The 16472-nt window shown below is 37.5% G+C and overlaps 1 protein-coding gene across 2 annotated transcripts; it reads right to left on the minus strand.

The window, feature by feature from the left end:
- Positions 1-415: 415 nt before the first annotated feature.
- apip (APAF1 interacting protein) lies at positions 416-12113 on the minus strand. Of its 2 annotated transcripts, none has more exons than XM_006793778.3 (8): positions 12023-12113; positions 9515-9583; positions 8174-8274; positions 5771-5819; positions 5560-5677; positions 4644-4779; positions 2406-2573; positions 416-986 (listed from the first exon to the last, which is right to left on the minus strand). In XM_006793778.3, exons 2-8 carry the CDS (start codon positions 9578-9580, stop codon positions 887-889), a joined length of 738 nt encoding a protein of 245 aa, XP_006793841.2. In that variant the 5' UTR covers positions 9581-9583; positions 12023-12113; the 3' UTR covers positions 416-886. The 2 variants fall into 2 exon arrangements, with proteins under 2 accessions (XP_006793841.2, XP_006793842.2); XM_006793779.3 differs by having other exon boundaries at positions 9515-9580; positions 12023-12095.
- Positions 12114-16472: the final 4359 nt, after the last annotated feature.

Raw genomic sequence — 16472 nt, forward strand, 5'->3', positions numbered from 1 at the left:
GCGGCACATTTGACAGTGTTCTGTTTTGAATGAGTGTAGCGGTGGAAACAATGGGATGGTGGCAGCAGAGGGAGCTTGTTAAAAGAACAACAGCTCTGGCTTTCATGAGAAATGAGTATGCCGACGACTGAATTCATGCTGTGCGAGGATCCGCAGATGCCGTGAGATGCCTGCACACAAATGCACATGCCTGTTCCTGGAACGGTGGCGTGAGAGCGAAACAACGTCCACGGGTACAGCAAGAGTTCTTTCATCCAACATGGGGTCACATTTGGTAAGCAGTGTTTGAGAAAAATGAGCAGCCATTTCTATGTATGCTGTATTTTTTATAGGTTAAAGATGTGCTTTATTTACATATACAGAACATCAGGTGTCTCCCTGGGCTTGTATTGAAAAATTAACATGAGAAAGATCGTGTTTTAGAAAGGAAAACTGGATTTTATTTAACTATTTCCGAAAACTTAAGAAACAGAAAACCTACACTTATTTTACACAATTACACATTTTATTGGCTTTTTTGCAGTTTTTTTTTTTTCTAAATCGATTGAAGCAGTCAGTGAAATGCAGCGTGATGTTCATGCCTGGCATACACCGAGACCTTGATTTCAGTCCAGTCAGACTTGAATAGAAAAACATTTGAACCTAAGGACATTGATTTGACAGCTGCTCACTCATGAGTTGTCCCACAGTGCTTCACAGTGTTCCTTCAGATTCTTCCAGATCGCAGGCATTCAATCTCCTTCAACCCTGAATCTACCCTTACCATCAAATTTCATCAAATTTGAAGCAGGCTGGCATGAAAGGCAAATGATTACAATCTGCTCTCCTGATTGAACTCCACTAACCTTTCTGCCACAAATGTCTCTTTGAAAAGCACCATCAAATATCAAACTATTCCTTTTTCTTCCATCGGAAGGGCTGAGGGGTCCAGTCCACATTGCTTCATCTGGACTGCAACGTCAAACAGGTAGTCGTAGCATTCGCACCTGGAAAACACAGGAAAGATGCAACAGAAATTATTAAAACTAATATGCTTTTGCAAGATTATAACACAAAATAAATAAATAAAGCCATAAGCAGAGATGGTCTGGCCTTTGCACTTTAGTAGAGGGGATTTGTGCAGTCAGGTAAAAGTCTTAAGTCCTGGAGTCTAAGTGGGTGTTGTACAAATTAGTTGCTTATCACGTTATGTAACCACTAGGTGGCGTTTTAGAGCACCCGCTATTTATATTTTACTGTATATCAAATGTAGAATAAACAATGAATATTTGTATATCTCTGATAATGTTTATCACATAATGCAAAATTCCTGTTGAGAACAGGTGAAACTATATCAGTGAAAATTGACATGTAATGCTTGGACTCCAATCAAAATTTGCCATGCTGCCACAGACATGCCCTGCAACAAATTTCTTTACAAGTTAGCATAACAAAAGCTTTTAGATTAAACTAACCAAAGAACAAGTATATAAGATTCAATCAAAATGGGGTGTTTATTGTGTTTATTCTGTCACACAGGCCTAGAGAATGGTCAGCAACCATTTGGCAACCAGTCAGGAGGGAAAAGTGTTCATCACCCAGCTGGTTGCAGACTGGTTGTTGGGAACAGTGATCAAAGGGGAGGTTTGGACACTAGCATGTGGCTATGGTCGCCACTAGATTGGTTGGAAGATGACAACTTGTCTGCAAACAAACAGCTTGCCAAGCAGTATTGAAACTGTTGAAAAATGTGATGAACTGGAAACCGAGAACGTTCACCTTGAAAGTGAAAGTCCATCATGCTCCATCAATTTGGAAAACATTCACTTGTACTCAGAAAAAAGCCAGTGTCTTGCATGCAAACTATAGCCGACTGGTTGGCAGAGGGTTGCCTGTGTGACTGTAGTCTGAAAATGGCAAAAACCTGTTAAATTCAAAGTAGTGAACTTCCTGTTAGATTGAGGCAGTGGTTTCAAAAATATTTCCTTTTTCAAACCCATTCTTCATGGTGCCGGGGCATGGCGTTAAATGAAAACTCAAATTTTTCATCATAAAGCATCATCTAGATCTGAAGGCTCTTCTGACCACATTTGAAATAATGTGGTTAAGCAGCTACATTAATCAAAGCATAAACATGCTGCTATAACTATCGCTCATTAGTGACATGTAGATATGTTCTGGCTGTCTTTTCATTAACCACAAGAGGTTTTGGACTGATTGGACAACGTATGTGTGACTTACAACAACTTAAAATTTCACGGTGAAAGACAACCCTAATGGAAACTCCAAATCTTAACAATTCACCCTCTACAGAAAGTTTGACAAACTATACTAGAAATGTCAAAAACTTCATCAAAAGTCTTGTTTTGCGTATCTTATCATGTTTATAGCAACAAGTGGAATAGTGCAGTGAAATAAATGCTCACATAGTCTTCGCTTTTTCCCACGACTCGCCCCACACATAGACACCATGCCTGCGGACAAGAACTGCACATGAATCTGGATATTCTTCCATTGCCCGAGCCATCCGGTCTTTCAAGTCCTTCTCCTCTGGTGTATTTTCAATAATCGGCACAACCAGGAAGTCATCATACCTGTGTAAACATGACAAATGACACAAAAGCTGATAACTGCTAAAGTTGTTCCTTTTCACCCTTTTCCCACCAGAGTACAGTCAGATACATGCTCTATATGCTTGTTCTCGGAGGCTGACGCTGCCATCAGCTTGCCAGAATCTTTGATTGGGTGGCAATCAAAAGGAGGCAACACAGTGAGGGTGAATCAAGCTTTGAACTTAAAGTAGTTGAGTATGAACCCTGTGAGGAGTTGTTGTTTCTCTCATTTGCATTTTATAACCAAGTTTTAGACCTGTGCAGCATGTTAAAAGCTAAAAAGTTCATCATTTAATATAATCAGCTGCCACCCTATTTCAACAGGCTTTAACCATGGTGCCAAAATTTCCTTCATTCATTCAGTTGTGTGGTTAGATAGCTATCAGCACATAACAATGAACAGTGCATAAAAGGTTTCCCAACCAACATCAGGGTTATTGGGAAAGAGATGGCAATAAACATGGGCAAGATGATGATGTATAAATAGCCAACAAAAAAAAAAAAAAAAAAAAAAAAAACCCTCTTCAGCACATACTGCAGTTATGCTTTTCTTAACCCCGACCAAAACAATAAACCAAACATGTTTCCACGGAAAGCTGGCTGAACTACTAGGCAAATGCTGGAAATTTCTACTGCCAGATTGAAAGTACACGAGCTTGTGCCAAAACCCTGCCTCGACTTAATCATTCTCGTTGGACAGGTTTCCACTTCATTTAATTGTTCTCAGCTCATGAGTTTGTTTGGGATACGTTGGATAACATAAAAATAAATAGTCTATACCAGGGGTCGGCAACCTGCGGCTCTTTAGTCCTTATACTGCAGCTCCGCGTGGTTTGGGAAAATAAATTACAAGTACTTAGCTGAAGTGTATTTTTTGTGTTAGTTCTTTTTAAACTTGTAGTTCTAAATTGGAAGATTATTGTGATTTTGAAATATAAAAATAAAATTATATTTTATTATTTTTCGTCGCTCAAAATAAGTGTCACACTCGCGGAAGCTGGTATACCCGCTGAAACGCTGTGCATTTACAGAGACTTTCAACCCCAGGTTGGCCAATTATGCACTGCAGACCACGCCCCGCCACACACATTTACCAGGTAAAATAAATATAAGTAAATAAAATTTATGCAGAATTTTGCAAATATTTATTTTTAATTTTTTAGTAAATGGCCTGTATTTGTATAGCGCTTTACTAGTCCCTAAGGACCCCAAAGCGCTTTACACATTCAGTCATCCACCCATTCACACACTGGTGATGGCAAGCTACACTGTAGCCACAGCGCACTGACAGAGGCGAGGCTGCCGGACACTGGCGCCACCGGGCCCTCTGACCACCACCAGTAGGCAACGGGTGAAGTGTCTTGCCCAATGACCAAGACTGTCGGAGCCGGGGTTCCAACCGGCAACCTTCTGATTACAAGACGAACTGCCAACTCTTGAGCCACGATCGCCCCGTTGCATAGTAGCATAGTGCTTTATTCCAATTATTTTTTTAAATTCAGGTCAAGGCTCTGCTACATTCCAAAAGCCCAAAGGCGATATAAGGGTGGCGGCTCACAGCAGTTTTTCTTTGCTGGATCATTTTAGTTCAGCTGGGTGTCTTTCCTTTTGTTATATTTCTTTAAGAGTTCAAAATGTGTTCATTACATAAATAAAATGTAGTTTTCTCAGTAGCACTTCATGGATTTCATAAGCAACACACTTTAGTTGTTCACAAAAAGCATAAAGGTAAAAAACAATATATACAGTGTTATCTTCATTTTAGATGTCAAAAAGTATTTGCGGCTCCCAGTGTTTTCCTTTGCATAGAAACCGGGTCCAAATGGCTCTTTGGGTGTTAAAGGTTGCTGACCCCTGGTCTATATGTAGCCTCAGGTTTAACATATCTAGTGTCAACCACTTCATTCAAGTTTGTGTTTCTACTCCTTTTCCGTGACCATATTTGCATAACAACTTTGTTACACCATGAGAAATTAAATAAATAAATAAATAAATGAATGAATGCTTAGAAGCTCTTTGGACTTCACTAATCCTTGCTGCTTGATTACATACCGATAGTTTGTGCCTGAGGTGCCCTTACGAATCCCCTTGATCATCTCCTGGTGTGTTATCCTGAACTCTTTGCCAGGATAGAGCAGCGTTGCCATGACAGCAGCCTTCGAGTGGGTGTGTATAACTGCCTGTGCCCCTGTATTTTAGCAAAGGAAGAGATTTTGATGTGTGAGTGTTGTCTATTGGTACAGTCTTTCGCAAACGATAAGTTATACCCTTGCCCTAACAATGATTGGACCTCAAGTTAAACTATGCTTAAGTTACAAATTAAACTGCAATAGTTTTATGTTGTGGATCTCTTTTAAAGTTATTATAGGGAAGGTTATTTCATTATTCAGATTGGCTTCTTATTACAATTCCTTTATTAAATACTGCTTTTATGAGTCTGAGCTTGTCTGCTTGCTAATAAAATCTGTTCCATATGGAAGACATTTATTTTGTAGACAATCTTGTGCTCGTCAATTCACATTTAATCTCCAAAAGAGAAACCTTTCTGGGTATTTTGTTCAAAAAAACAAACAAACAAAAAAACAAAAGGAAACTTGACTTAAAATAAACAACTTAAAATAAATAAAAACAGAACAAACTTCTTGAGAGTTTATGGTTTTCTACAATTTAATTTTGTTTCCATGACTAAACGGTGTACCCACTTAAGTGAACATAATCACAGCATTTAGCACATGAATCAGGAGCATGCACCACTCCCACATTTCATTTAGCTTTTCAAATTAGAAAACATCTGTAATTAAAGAAGTCTTTTCTTTTTCTGTGTGCTGTACTAAATGATGACTCAGACTAAAAGAACTGCTTCATTTAAAAGACTTACTTACAGTGATCTTTTTTTATTTATTTATTTAAATTGGTGTATTTATAGTGGCTAACGTGGGGGGTAAGCATTGTGCAAAGAGCGACTAACCTCTTATAGTATAGGCGTTCATAAAAAGTGGTGTGCACTGGCTCTTCTTCAACTTCTTCCAGGCAGGAGGACAGCTGATGTCCCTCTCCTCCATGTCACAAACAAACATATCTTCTGGCTGAAGAACAGAGTTTCAAAACTGTTGATCACTCACATCAATCTGCTCTCTACTGGGCAGAACAAAGTTTCACACCACTTACAGTCTCCTCACCTGGATTCTCTCTTTCTGAACACCTGATGGTGCAATGTAGATCTGGTCTCTGTAAGTTTTACAGCAAATACAGTTAATATCATGAGGATAAAGTAGTACAACCATCTGATGTGAACCTAGAAGTTATTTCTTCATAACTCCATGAGAAACTAAGGGTTTCCACGTCAGAAAAAAAAACTAGTAACTTAAATTTAGAAGGTATTGCGTGGCGGCTCAAAATCTTTACTTTTCCATGTTTATAATTCCATCAATTTTGGCACAATCTCCAACACCACTGGCCCGATTGCAGCCCCAAACCAAGACACAGCCTCCACTGTGTTTTACAGATGGCAGAAGACAATGCTGTAGCTGTCCCCATGCATTTTTAGTCCACTTCTTGTATACCACAGCCTTTTTTTCTCCACCCTTTCCCTTTCTTAAGAACCATTTCTGACGAGTCTTCTGCAAACACTAGACGGACCAACTGAGGGCTAGAGGCATCTCCAAGTTCCTGCATCAAGTCTTTGCTTTTCCTATTTCCTAAGGACATGACTCAAAAAAATGTTTATCTGCTGAATATCATCTGCTTGCATTTTTAAGCCAGCCGCTTCTTTTGTCTTTTACTTGTCCAGTTCACTCAAATTTTTTAAATGACACTGCGCACCATGTGGACATACGTTTTCACTTAATAGCTTTTTTAAGAAATTACGTCACTGGTGCAAAATCACTTTATATTGTGCCATCTTTTGTAGATTCACCTAAAGATATTGGAACAAATGATTTCCAAGACGTACAAGAAAGTCTGTCTCTTGGAATCAAACTATATCCAAGGACAAAAAATATGAAAAGGGGTGGTTCAAGACTTTTGCAATCCAATTTCACTTTTTTCTTTGTCCACCAGTTAAACACAAAGTTGGCTCAGAGTTTGGCGGTTCACCTGGAGCACTTTATTGCTCTGCCTTTCCATTTACTTGGAACCGTCTTTGAACTGCAGTGTAAATATCACAACTGTTATGTGTGTAAATATCATGTGACATTTCGCTAATACAGCATTCTCTTTGTTAGAAAACCTGGTATTCTATAGCCTTGTCCACAAGACCCGATGGAACAAAGCCTGGAGTGAAATGCAAACAAATGCAAGTGGCAGTGTTAAATAGAGAAATTCAGCTGATTCCCTCAAAATCTTTGAAACAACCTTTCTTTTTGCTTAAATGTTTTGTGCCTTGACATTTCCCAATAGAGTCTAGTAGATGGAACCATTGTTCCCTTCTTTATCTAGCAACAAACATTTCCAGATAGAGGAGTAGCTTATTGATTTTGAGTGCAAGTTTCGGTGAGGCTGCCTCAGGCTGTGAGTCATTTCTGAGTCAAACCAAAGCAGCTGTGAAGAGGAGGGTGGGGGGCAGGAGAAAAAGGCAGAAGAGCTTAAAATTCAGCCCTGCGCTTACAGCAAACAAAAAAAACCCCCCGAACAACAACACACTTTTGTGTAAAACAACACTACTGCATTATGTATTCTGGCTGCCTGATCGATTCAACATTAGGTCCAATACATATGATTTGTGTTGTTTGGTGATATTTTCTTTTTATCATCACAAAATGCACTGAGGTGATAAATGTCATGGCCGTAAATTACCACGGCATACTCCATCTGTAATGACACAAGCCTGCGTCAAATGTGTCCTATTTTTTTTTTTTTTTTTTTTGGGGGGGGAGGAATAAGGGGGGGGGGGGGGGGGGTTTAAAAAAAAAAAAAAAAAAAGTCAAACTGAAAGATAGTTATTCTGTGAAACTGCAGGCTTTTTGAGGAATGATCCAAAGAGGAGCTTACAACTGCTCATTTTCTATTTGAATCTTAAGGTATAATCATTCAACGAGATGGAAAACTCTCCCTCGAATCATTTTAGAGTTGCCAGTGTGCATGAAGCTGTGGCTGAATGGTTATCTGGCTTCACTGGAAGTTTCATCAAGTTACCTTGCTGGCTTAAATGAATGTCTGCCATTCCACACTTCAAAGAGATTAGCTAATGGGTGGTGCTTTCTTTGTAGCTGCCTTCCAAGACAACATAGTTCAAAGATGCTTGTAATAACCTGTCAAAGCCTTCGGTTTGAATTCTGTTTCATTACAGCAAAACTACGGCCTTCTGCTTTTAACCTAGATTCACACACACTGTCAAAACTAATATAACAAACTCCCTATTAACCTCACTGAATCCTGAATCACTGCCATGCACACACATCCACCAACAAAAACTATGTTTTGGCATCTTTGGCGTTTCCAAAGACATTCGTATTAACGGTGTGCCAATCAGTAATTTTAACAGGAAATATCCTTCACAGATGAGCAACAGAGGATAAGCCTCAACATTTCCAATATTTCACAATGCTCTGCATTGTAAGTTGAAAACAAATTTACATACGAACCCTTGTTTCAGACTTATCCCTCCACCCGTCCCCGTCACCCATCCCAGCTGATAGAAGAGCCGACATAACTCAGGAATGAGGACACGTGGATGTTCCTTGTCCTGTAACAGACGCAAAAGTGTAACTTGAGTAACAACAGTTGAATACGTTGCATCAGCCAGTGTCAAGTAAAGTAAAAACTCATGCACTGCATTTTAAACTTTGAACGCTACAACATTTACACGGCGAACTTCAGTATCCACTGATACTTAAAATTGAACGGTATTTGCACATAAAGATAAAATTAATTAGATATTCACAGATAGGGTGGTTAAGAGCCAGATACTTTTTTTTCCCACCTCATTATGAAGCTTTGTTTCCCCGGCACAAAAGAATAAATAAATACCAATTAAATTACAACTACCAGTAGCCTATTTGCTTTTAATGTTATACCAAGATACAATCACTTTTTATTGTAGCAAATCAAGGTTTAGTAATGTGGCAACTACATTAACAGTGGAATTTATGTCTGTAAGCAGTACTTTACATTGCCATAGCAACAGTTCATAGGAAATTATTTGCATATAAAGTCCAAAAATGAAAGTCCTCTTTTTTGACAGCTTTACAAGCATATCAATCGTAGCAGTTCATACATTAACCTTATTAAAAAATTACATAAAAATCAGGCTTACAGCGTTTTATACATCCATAATGTACATTATATAGATTTAGTTTACGAAGACAAACGTTTTCACCGATTCTTTTAACTACAGCACCCTTCGAACCCTCAGCTGGGCCAATAGATTTTAAACGCGCACATCATCAAGCCGTCTACCTCACTAACATCACACATGAAGCTCAGCTGTAAAGTTACAACCAACAAACTACTCTCTGCATTGTCACTGGAATTCAGTGAGTGATGCAGAAATATAAATGTGACAGAAACTTGATTCTAAATCTGCTGCCAAGTCTCTTGTACTCTGGAATTGTAGCTACTAAAACACACAGTGCAACACCTAGAAAACCGACACAATCAACTCCTTTTATTAGCCCGTGGGTGAGTCATTTTTCAAACGAATTCAGTTAATACATCCTAAGCTCCAAGGTGTGACTGTTGTATTAGCAAGGATAACACAAAGTGCATCAAAATTAATTAACTTCAATTAAAATGTTTATCATTTTATTTTACAATTTTTAGCAGCATTAACTTCCTGTCTTTTGCATTTTACTGTAACATTTTTCAAATTCTCACAAGTTTTTAAATCACCATCTCGCTTAAGAAAGGCATTTAGAAGACTTCAGTTCATACAAATACCTTAAAATAAATAAATAAAAATCTCTCCTGTCACGCACTACACTTGCCTGTTTTTCAGTGGTCTCTTGACCTGCATCTTGAAAGTCATCGCCGGTGCCGCAAAAAGACGACATCTTCTGTCAAAACAGTTAACGGCATTTAAAAGATGTGTCATAATGTCAACAGAAACTGGGCAACGTAATCAGTAACACTTTATTTGGTGGAAGGAGGAAGAGTGAAGTGATTTAAGGTCAAAAGGGAAAAGGATCAAGGAGGAAGAAGAAAGAATTACAGTTGGACTAATTTCCCTTATTCTTTATTCTCCCACATGTCAGTTCTTGGAAACTGACATGTGGTTTCCTTTGATCAATCTTAGATGCTGAGTAACATGTAAAAGGTTATGCTCCAGCTTGAAATCCCTTGAAAACACATTGTTAAATGTATTTTCCTATTATGCAAGCATTTAGGCTCTTTTCTTTCATTAAGACATGAATTTTCCATGCCTCACTAGATTCAGAACCAAATACAATGATTTATATTGCATTTCAGCGCAGGCGAGTGAGAGCAGCATGGCACTGCCATTAATAAATAGAAAGCACTATCATTAGTTTCACGATGAAGTGCGAAGGAGTTTCTTTTATTTGGAGACACATCGTCAATGAGGAAATGAAAAGCAATCAGCAAAGCAGACCATGACAGACAGTCTTTCATATTTACAGCTTCCCATGGTCACACCGTCTGCAGGGGCATTAAGCACTGCGTGAACGGTTTGTTTTATTTGTGACTGTCTTTACTTTTAATGGATGACTATGCACACTTTTTTTTTTTTTTTAAAGGAACTTCTTAGCAAATGTTTTGCTAAATATTGACACCCAACTAAAACAAATTAACACACTGGTTTAACATAGTTGCATAACCTAACTGTAACTGATGTCTGCAAGCTACAGCTATCCAGAAATGGCTGAAGCTGAATGTTGGATGAATTTCGCAGTGTGGATCACACTAATTACAGTTAACTGTTTCCTTTATTCTGCAATACAGCACTAAAAGTCCATCTGTCCTGTGTTTTTTTTTTTTTTTTAATTTTAATTAAAATGGCCAAAAGTTGCTTTTTGTCTTTGCTTCCTCCATTTTCACATGGAAAGGTCAATTTATGTCACAGACATTCAAGACAGAGATAAATAATAAACCTTTATTTCAAGTAAATATATAAGGGATAGGGATTTGTTTGTTTTTTTCCTCCATAGGGGACTTTTATATAATGAGGTGCTTGTTTATTCAAACATTCTTCTATATAACATTATTGAAATACCACAAAAAAAACCACACAGATTCCTATTAAAGACTGTAACAAACTCATTCCACACTGCACAATGAGGAGCTTTGTTTTATGGCTTATCTGAGATTCTAACTGCACTGAAAGAAAGACATAGCAGTAAATATCATAATTACACATACATGTTTCTAGCATTTGCGATTCAACGTACAGTAAAACTTTTGGCTTGCATAGCAGGCAGTTACGTACTAATCTACTATTACAGAGGGGAAAAGCCTATTTTATGTCACATGCCAAACACTGGCAGTACAATTACTTAAAGGTTGTTGTAAATGTGCAATTCCAGTTTGAGAAATAAATAAATACATATATTTATGGAAAATAAAACACAAAAGGATAATCCTTTAATATATTTTCTATCAGCCTTGTCATTCATTTCTGATATGTAGATTTTCACATCAAATATTAACCAATGCATTATATTCAAGACGTTTATCGTCATATACACCGCAAAACACAAGTGGTTACGCAGAACAATGAAATTCTTACTTTGCAGGTTCCCTTCACACAACTAAATAACAACTAACTAAACTGAAGAATAAACTTAACCCTGAGCTAGAGCATATATAACCACAGCGTACTTTTCAGTTCAGTTTCTTAAATCATACATACTGTCAATATAAATGCAGTTAAAGAACATACGTGGACTTTACATTTCACTTCAAGCATTACCCTGTGCACCACAACTACACAGGTGACTTTTCGGTTTGTGTTGCAGTTTCCAATGAAATACAGGCTGCTTACTAACCTACATAATATATATTGTCAAGTCGAACATATACCATTTGCTACACTGTGATGAAAACAATAAAATCTGATTTATCCGAGTCAGTTTACACCGACAGGAATAATTAGACAGCGCTGCAGTATAAAACATAGCTTTGATGTTAACTTTGACAAGTGACAGCACATATGAAAGTCTTCTTCTTCGGGGAAACATATGTTATCGCAATGCTCACAACTCAGCATTCAGTGTGAGAAGATGCTCGTTCATCTCAAACAAGGGAGGATTAATGGAGTTCATCAACTAAGTTCCTGAGGCTGATCTCAGTCTGGTTGCACGAAAAGTTTGCAGTTGTACCATTTGTGCTAATAGCTATGGCTAACATGTAGCAGTGACGATAGCTTCGAAAAATGGTTCCCGAAGCGTGAAGTCTCGTCGCCAACCGTTAAAACAACGACTCGTTTTCCTCGACTCTGTAAGATCAGTAAAACAAAAGTGTAAAATACACCCACTTACTGGACTTTTGGTGCTAAATCAGTCTGTGTGCGCGATCAGCGTTCAGACGTCATCAATACGCGACGTGCACAAGCGCGCGTGCAAATACACAACACCGGATGTAATGGCTCATAAACTTTGGCATTTAAACATTTTCGCAGAGCCATCTGCGTTATACGAGCAGGGGGGAAATAAAATAAAACAAAACAAAAAGTATTAACCCTTTATGGGGCACTAGTTGAAATGTATATGTAAATTGTCAATTCTAACTCTAGGCTTGTTTTTTTTCTTCACTTGTGCGACTTTTGTCAAAACTGTTTATTTTTATGCTGTAAATCAGGCCCAGTGAAGTTACTATATATGGTTACTCACTAGTTTAGGGCACACTTCTTTTTTTCAAAATAGTGTGTATATAAAAACTATAGGAAGAAACATATATTTGAAGGAATATGTCTTTATGGACACTTTTTTCTTGACTGACACGTTCGCTTTTCACATATCAAAATGCAGCCCTGTCTAGTTACAGACAAAATCTCCATCCAATAAGATATTGTGGCTAAGCATGTATACGTTTTTTCAAACGTTTATGTTAATTTAAGTTTATTCCCTGAACTGAGTATGCCTGTATATATAAATATAAAGTGGGCAGCTGCAACAGAAAAATTACACACTTTTAAGTCAATTTAAGTGTAAAAAAACTGCTGTAAGGTCAAAACAAACAAAATCACACATTTCACTATTTCTGGCTAGAGAATTTTCATAAATGAGTTAAATTTCTCAATGGATCACTGTACACTGATATACAAAGTTGTGACTGTAACATTTAGTATGCATCCAATGCATTGTCAAGTATTGTCCTATATCTATCATAGGTTGTTTTGCTTACCAATGTAAGCTTTTTGTGGGAGTAGGAAGGGGTGAAAACCCCATTTGGAATGGGGCATTAAATTAAACCCATAAAAAGTAGAGTAACCATGCCAATGCACCGACATAACAGTTATTAGTCCACACCAGAATAGCAAAGTGCAGTTTAATTCATTCAGCACATTTGTACCGGAATCTTTACTATACTATGCTGTGTATAATGTAGTATAATATATAATATGGATATATGGATAATATGGGTAACAACTAAGCAAAGATGTGCAAGAATGAAACAACATTTTTAAAATTGCATATTGGTACATAACAAGGTATATCTGTAATAGTGTGCAGCCCTACAGAGCTGTGAAAATGCAGTGCAAGTCAGGACAGCATCCACAAACAGTAGATGTTATGTTGAAAGAAATCTTCTGCCAAAACGTGGGGAACACTTGATTTATGTTGTTGGTCGTTGCTGTTGTTGTTTGGAGACTGTTGAGAGGTGGGGGTTTTCATGTGCAATCCTGCCATCTATACTGTTCTCCGATAAACCCACAGTATCATCAACCCAGGCGATTTTCAGAGAAAAGGTATTCGTAACAGCATGTTTTTTTCTTAGAGCAACAGAGAGGGAGTGAGAGAGACATGTACTGCTTTATGTAATAACTTGCGGGTGCGGGTGTCCTGCAGGTTTTAGATATCACCCTGGGTCAACACACCTGAATCAAATGATCATCTAAAACCTGCAGGACACCAGCACTTGAGGCCTGGAATTGCCTACCCCTGCCTATAGCATCGTTGTCAGCTATATGGTTTGCCTGTTCAGACTATACAGCATCTGCTACCCTTAAATGCACAACAGTGCCTGTGTTTTACCTGAAGTCAGAAACTTAACAGATTATTTCATAAGAATTTGTGCGCCTAGTCTGAACACGCTATCTGTTGGCTTGAAGCCTTTCCACACAGGCACTCCTCCCTCAGTTCATCCTTCTATCTTGTTGAACTCACTCAAAATCCTATTGTGTATGGGGAAGAGAGACTTCAAAGAGCCCTGTGGGCACTCTTTGAAAGTACCCACATTGGTCACTTTTTAATCTATCAGACATCAATGAGAGTTTTCCTCTACCTGAGGTAAGTGGAGGAGTAGGATTCGTGCAACTGTTACCTAAAAATGGCCAAATAATAAATACATAGATAAATGCTCTAAATGCCATTAGCTAGATATTTGATGATCTTTCCTAAACTGATCTTTCCTAAACTGACCCAAAATATACAAAATTTTATACATTGAGACTTTCCTGGGTCAAATATGATCCATATTCATTCAGATGGATTTTAGAACCATCACTGTGGGTCAAACCATGAAAAAATGGTGGCAATGGGGAAGCTTGAAAATGTGAAACTACACATGCCATGTCTGTGAGTATCTTTTTATCCAGCAGTGGTGACAGAGTTCACTGTCATGGAGTACAGGAGTGATGATATATGATCATGTATTATGTCATAAGGAACAGATGTACAATGTATTGCCAAAAGTATTCACTCACCTATCCAAATCACTGGTAGTGTTCCAGTCACTTTCGTGGCCACATGTGGTCACAAAAGTGACAGTGTGTAAAATCAATTGCCTAGGTATAATAACAAAGTGGAGGCAAATGACAGCAACTAAGCCACAAAGTGGCCATTTAGAAGGTCAGTGATTGCTGAGCCCAGGTTGAAATTGACCCAGAACATACTATGAGTGCCCTTCGATTCTGCTCATGAAATATGAACAAAGTATATGGGTAAAAATTTTGAAACCATCAAACTTCATCAAAAGAAGTAGTTAGTGAAAGTTATGAATGTTTTGGTACACCATCTAGTGATGACCTTTTGATGTCATGTAGGAACATCATGTAGTTTGTTGCTCGAGTTCTTTTTGTTCAGAGAAAAGAAACTTTAAAGCAATAAAAGTCTAAAAAAGTAAAAGAACTTGTGGTGGTAAGTGGTAAGAACATCATGTACTCTGTTCCTGCTGTTCTTTTTTTGTTCACATGGTAGTTACAGCCTCAACATTTATTTAACTATCATGATACTACGTAAACAAAGTTTAAGGCAGTAAGAGTCCAAAAAAGCTAAAACAACCCCCAAAATGCTAAAAGCTTTAAAATGAAATTAAAAAAAGATGCTGATAAACTATCAATGAGTTATTTTAAAATGACAAAAATGCACATCATATCTGAAAGTGATATTTGTCAGTGATCTGGGGAGCCTAGCGGCCGAAATTTTATAAACAAGGGAAAGAAAATTCCAACTTAACCAACCAGGAAGACCTCATTTTCGGTTATCTGCAGATCTGAAAATGAAACTTACACTTTTTTTTCCTGTGAAGTTCCACATTATTTACTGCACTATCATACAAAAGTTTACAAAATATTTAAGATGTGAAACTATTAACAGAGAACAAATAAGCAAAAAAGAGGAGAAACAACATGGAGATGCAAATAAAGAACATAAAAAAGGTAATACTATGAAACCAAGCAACAACCAAGCATTTTAATGGGGAATGAAATATCTAATAATAATAATATAGAATAATATAATATTGCCAAGCAAGCTAGAAATGTATTTGGACAACAAGGAAAACAGAATTCCAACTTAATCAAACAAAAAGGATAACATGTAAATATGATAAGATAAAGAACTTCTTTACATTATAACCAAGTATAATATTTTTTTTGTTGTTTTTTGTTTGTTTTTTTTTTTGACTGAGGGAATTGTTTATACGCTGGCATAATTCCTCCATGTTAAACAAGATAAAAACATGATTACTGTGCGGGGGGGATGATTAGGTTTTCATTAACCTAATCCTATATATATATAGGATAAAAACCACACTAGAGAGTGACAAAACGTTCAACAAATATTAAATCAGAAATAACTGGCTAAAGAGCCGAATGCTGGTATTTAACCACAATCACGTCAGTATCTACAGTAAAGTCAGACTATCCAGTAGGGTTTATTTTTTATTTTTCTTTTATTTTTTAATAAAGCAGGAAGCCTGTGAAAGAAGAGCCAATGGAGTAACTTGACTTTTGTGACATATATGAACAAGCACCCATTGCGTGTTCGCTTTAAAGCAGTACTTCTTCATAAGGTGAAATAAAGTAATATACAAAATTAACTTTTTGTTTATGGTCATTTAAGATTTGGTTGCCTAGTTGTGAAGTATGATGCAATTATCTGTTTCACTACCAAAATGCTCCTACCGTTCCTATATTAAAGTAAGCACAGATGTTCTAATAATCCAGCTCTGGGTTTTGGAGCAGTGTCGTTATGCTATTATAAACACAGAAGCAAAGGAAATAGTTTAAGTCATTTTTAATAAAATCATCAATCAATCACAAAAAGTGATCGCTTGCGTTGCTTTTATGTGTGAGTATAACAACAATGCAACCAGCGTTGCGTGAAAAAAATGCAAAGAAATGTGTCACAAACGAGTTGACTGATTGCACCATCTGATTATTTACAAACTCTCACCAGCTCTCTGAGGATGAGTGCAGTAAGCCAGCGTTGTAACGTGATTGGAGACAAGTTGCCTCCCGCCAGGTGGGAGCAAACGTGGCTGCCC

The sequence above is a fragment of the Neolamprologus brichardi genome, chromosome 1, assembly GCF_056152115.1.
Source record: "Neolamprologus brichardi isolate AB-2024 chromosome 1, ASM5615211v1, whole genome shotgun sequence".
Taxonomy (NCBI): Eukaryota; Metazoa; Chordata; class Actinopteri; order Cichliformes; family Cichlidae; genus Neolamprologus; species Neolamprologus brichardi.

Bases quoted from the DNA above. Each gene is read 5' to 3' on its own strand.
- apip (XM_006793778.3), bottom strand. From the start codon at position 9,580: ATGTCGTCTTTTTGCGGCACCGGCGATGACTTTCAAGATGCAGGTCAA. The intron at 8,275-9,514 runs GCAAGTGTAGTG...CGTCTGTTACAG, and splicing joins AAGAGACCACTGAAAAACAG to GACAAGGAACATCCACGTGT. The intron at 5,820-8,173 runs GTTCGTATGTAA...TAAAACTTACAG, and splicing joins GGGATAAGTCTGAAACAAGG to AGACCAGATCTACATTGCAC.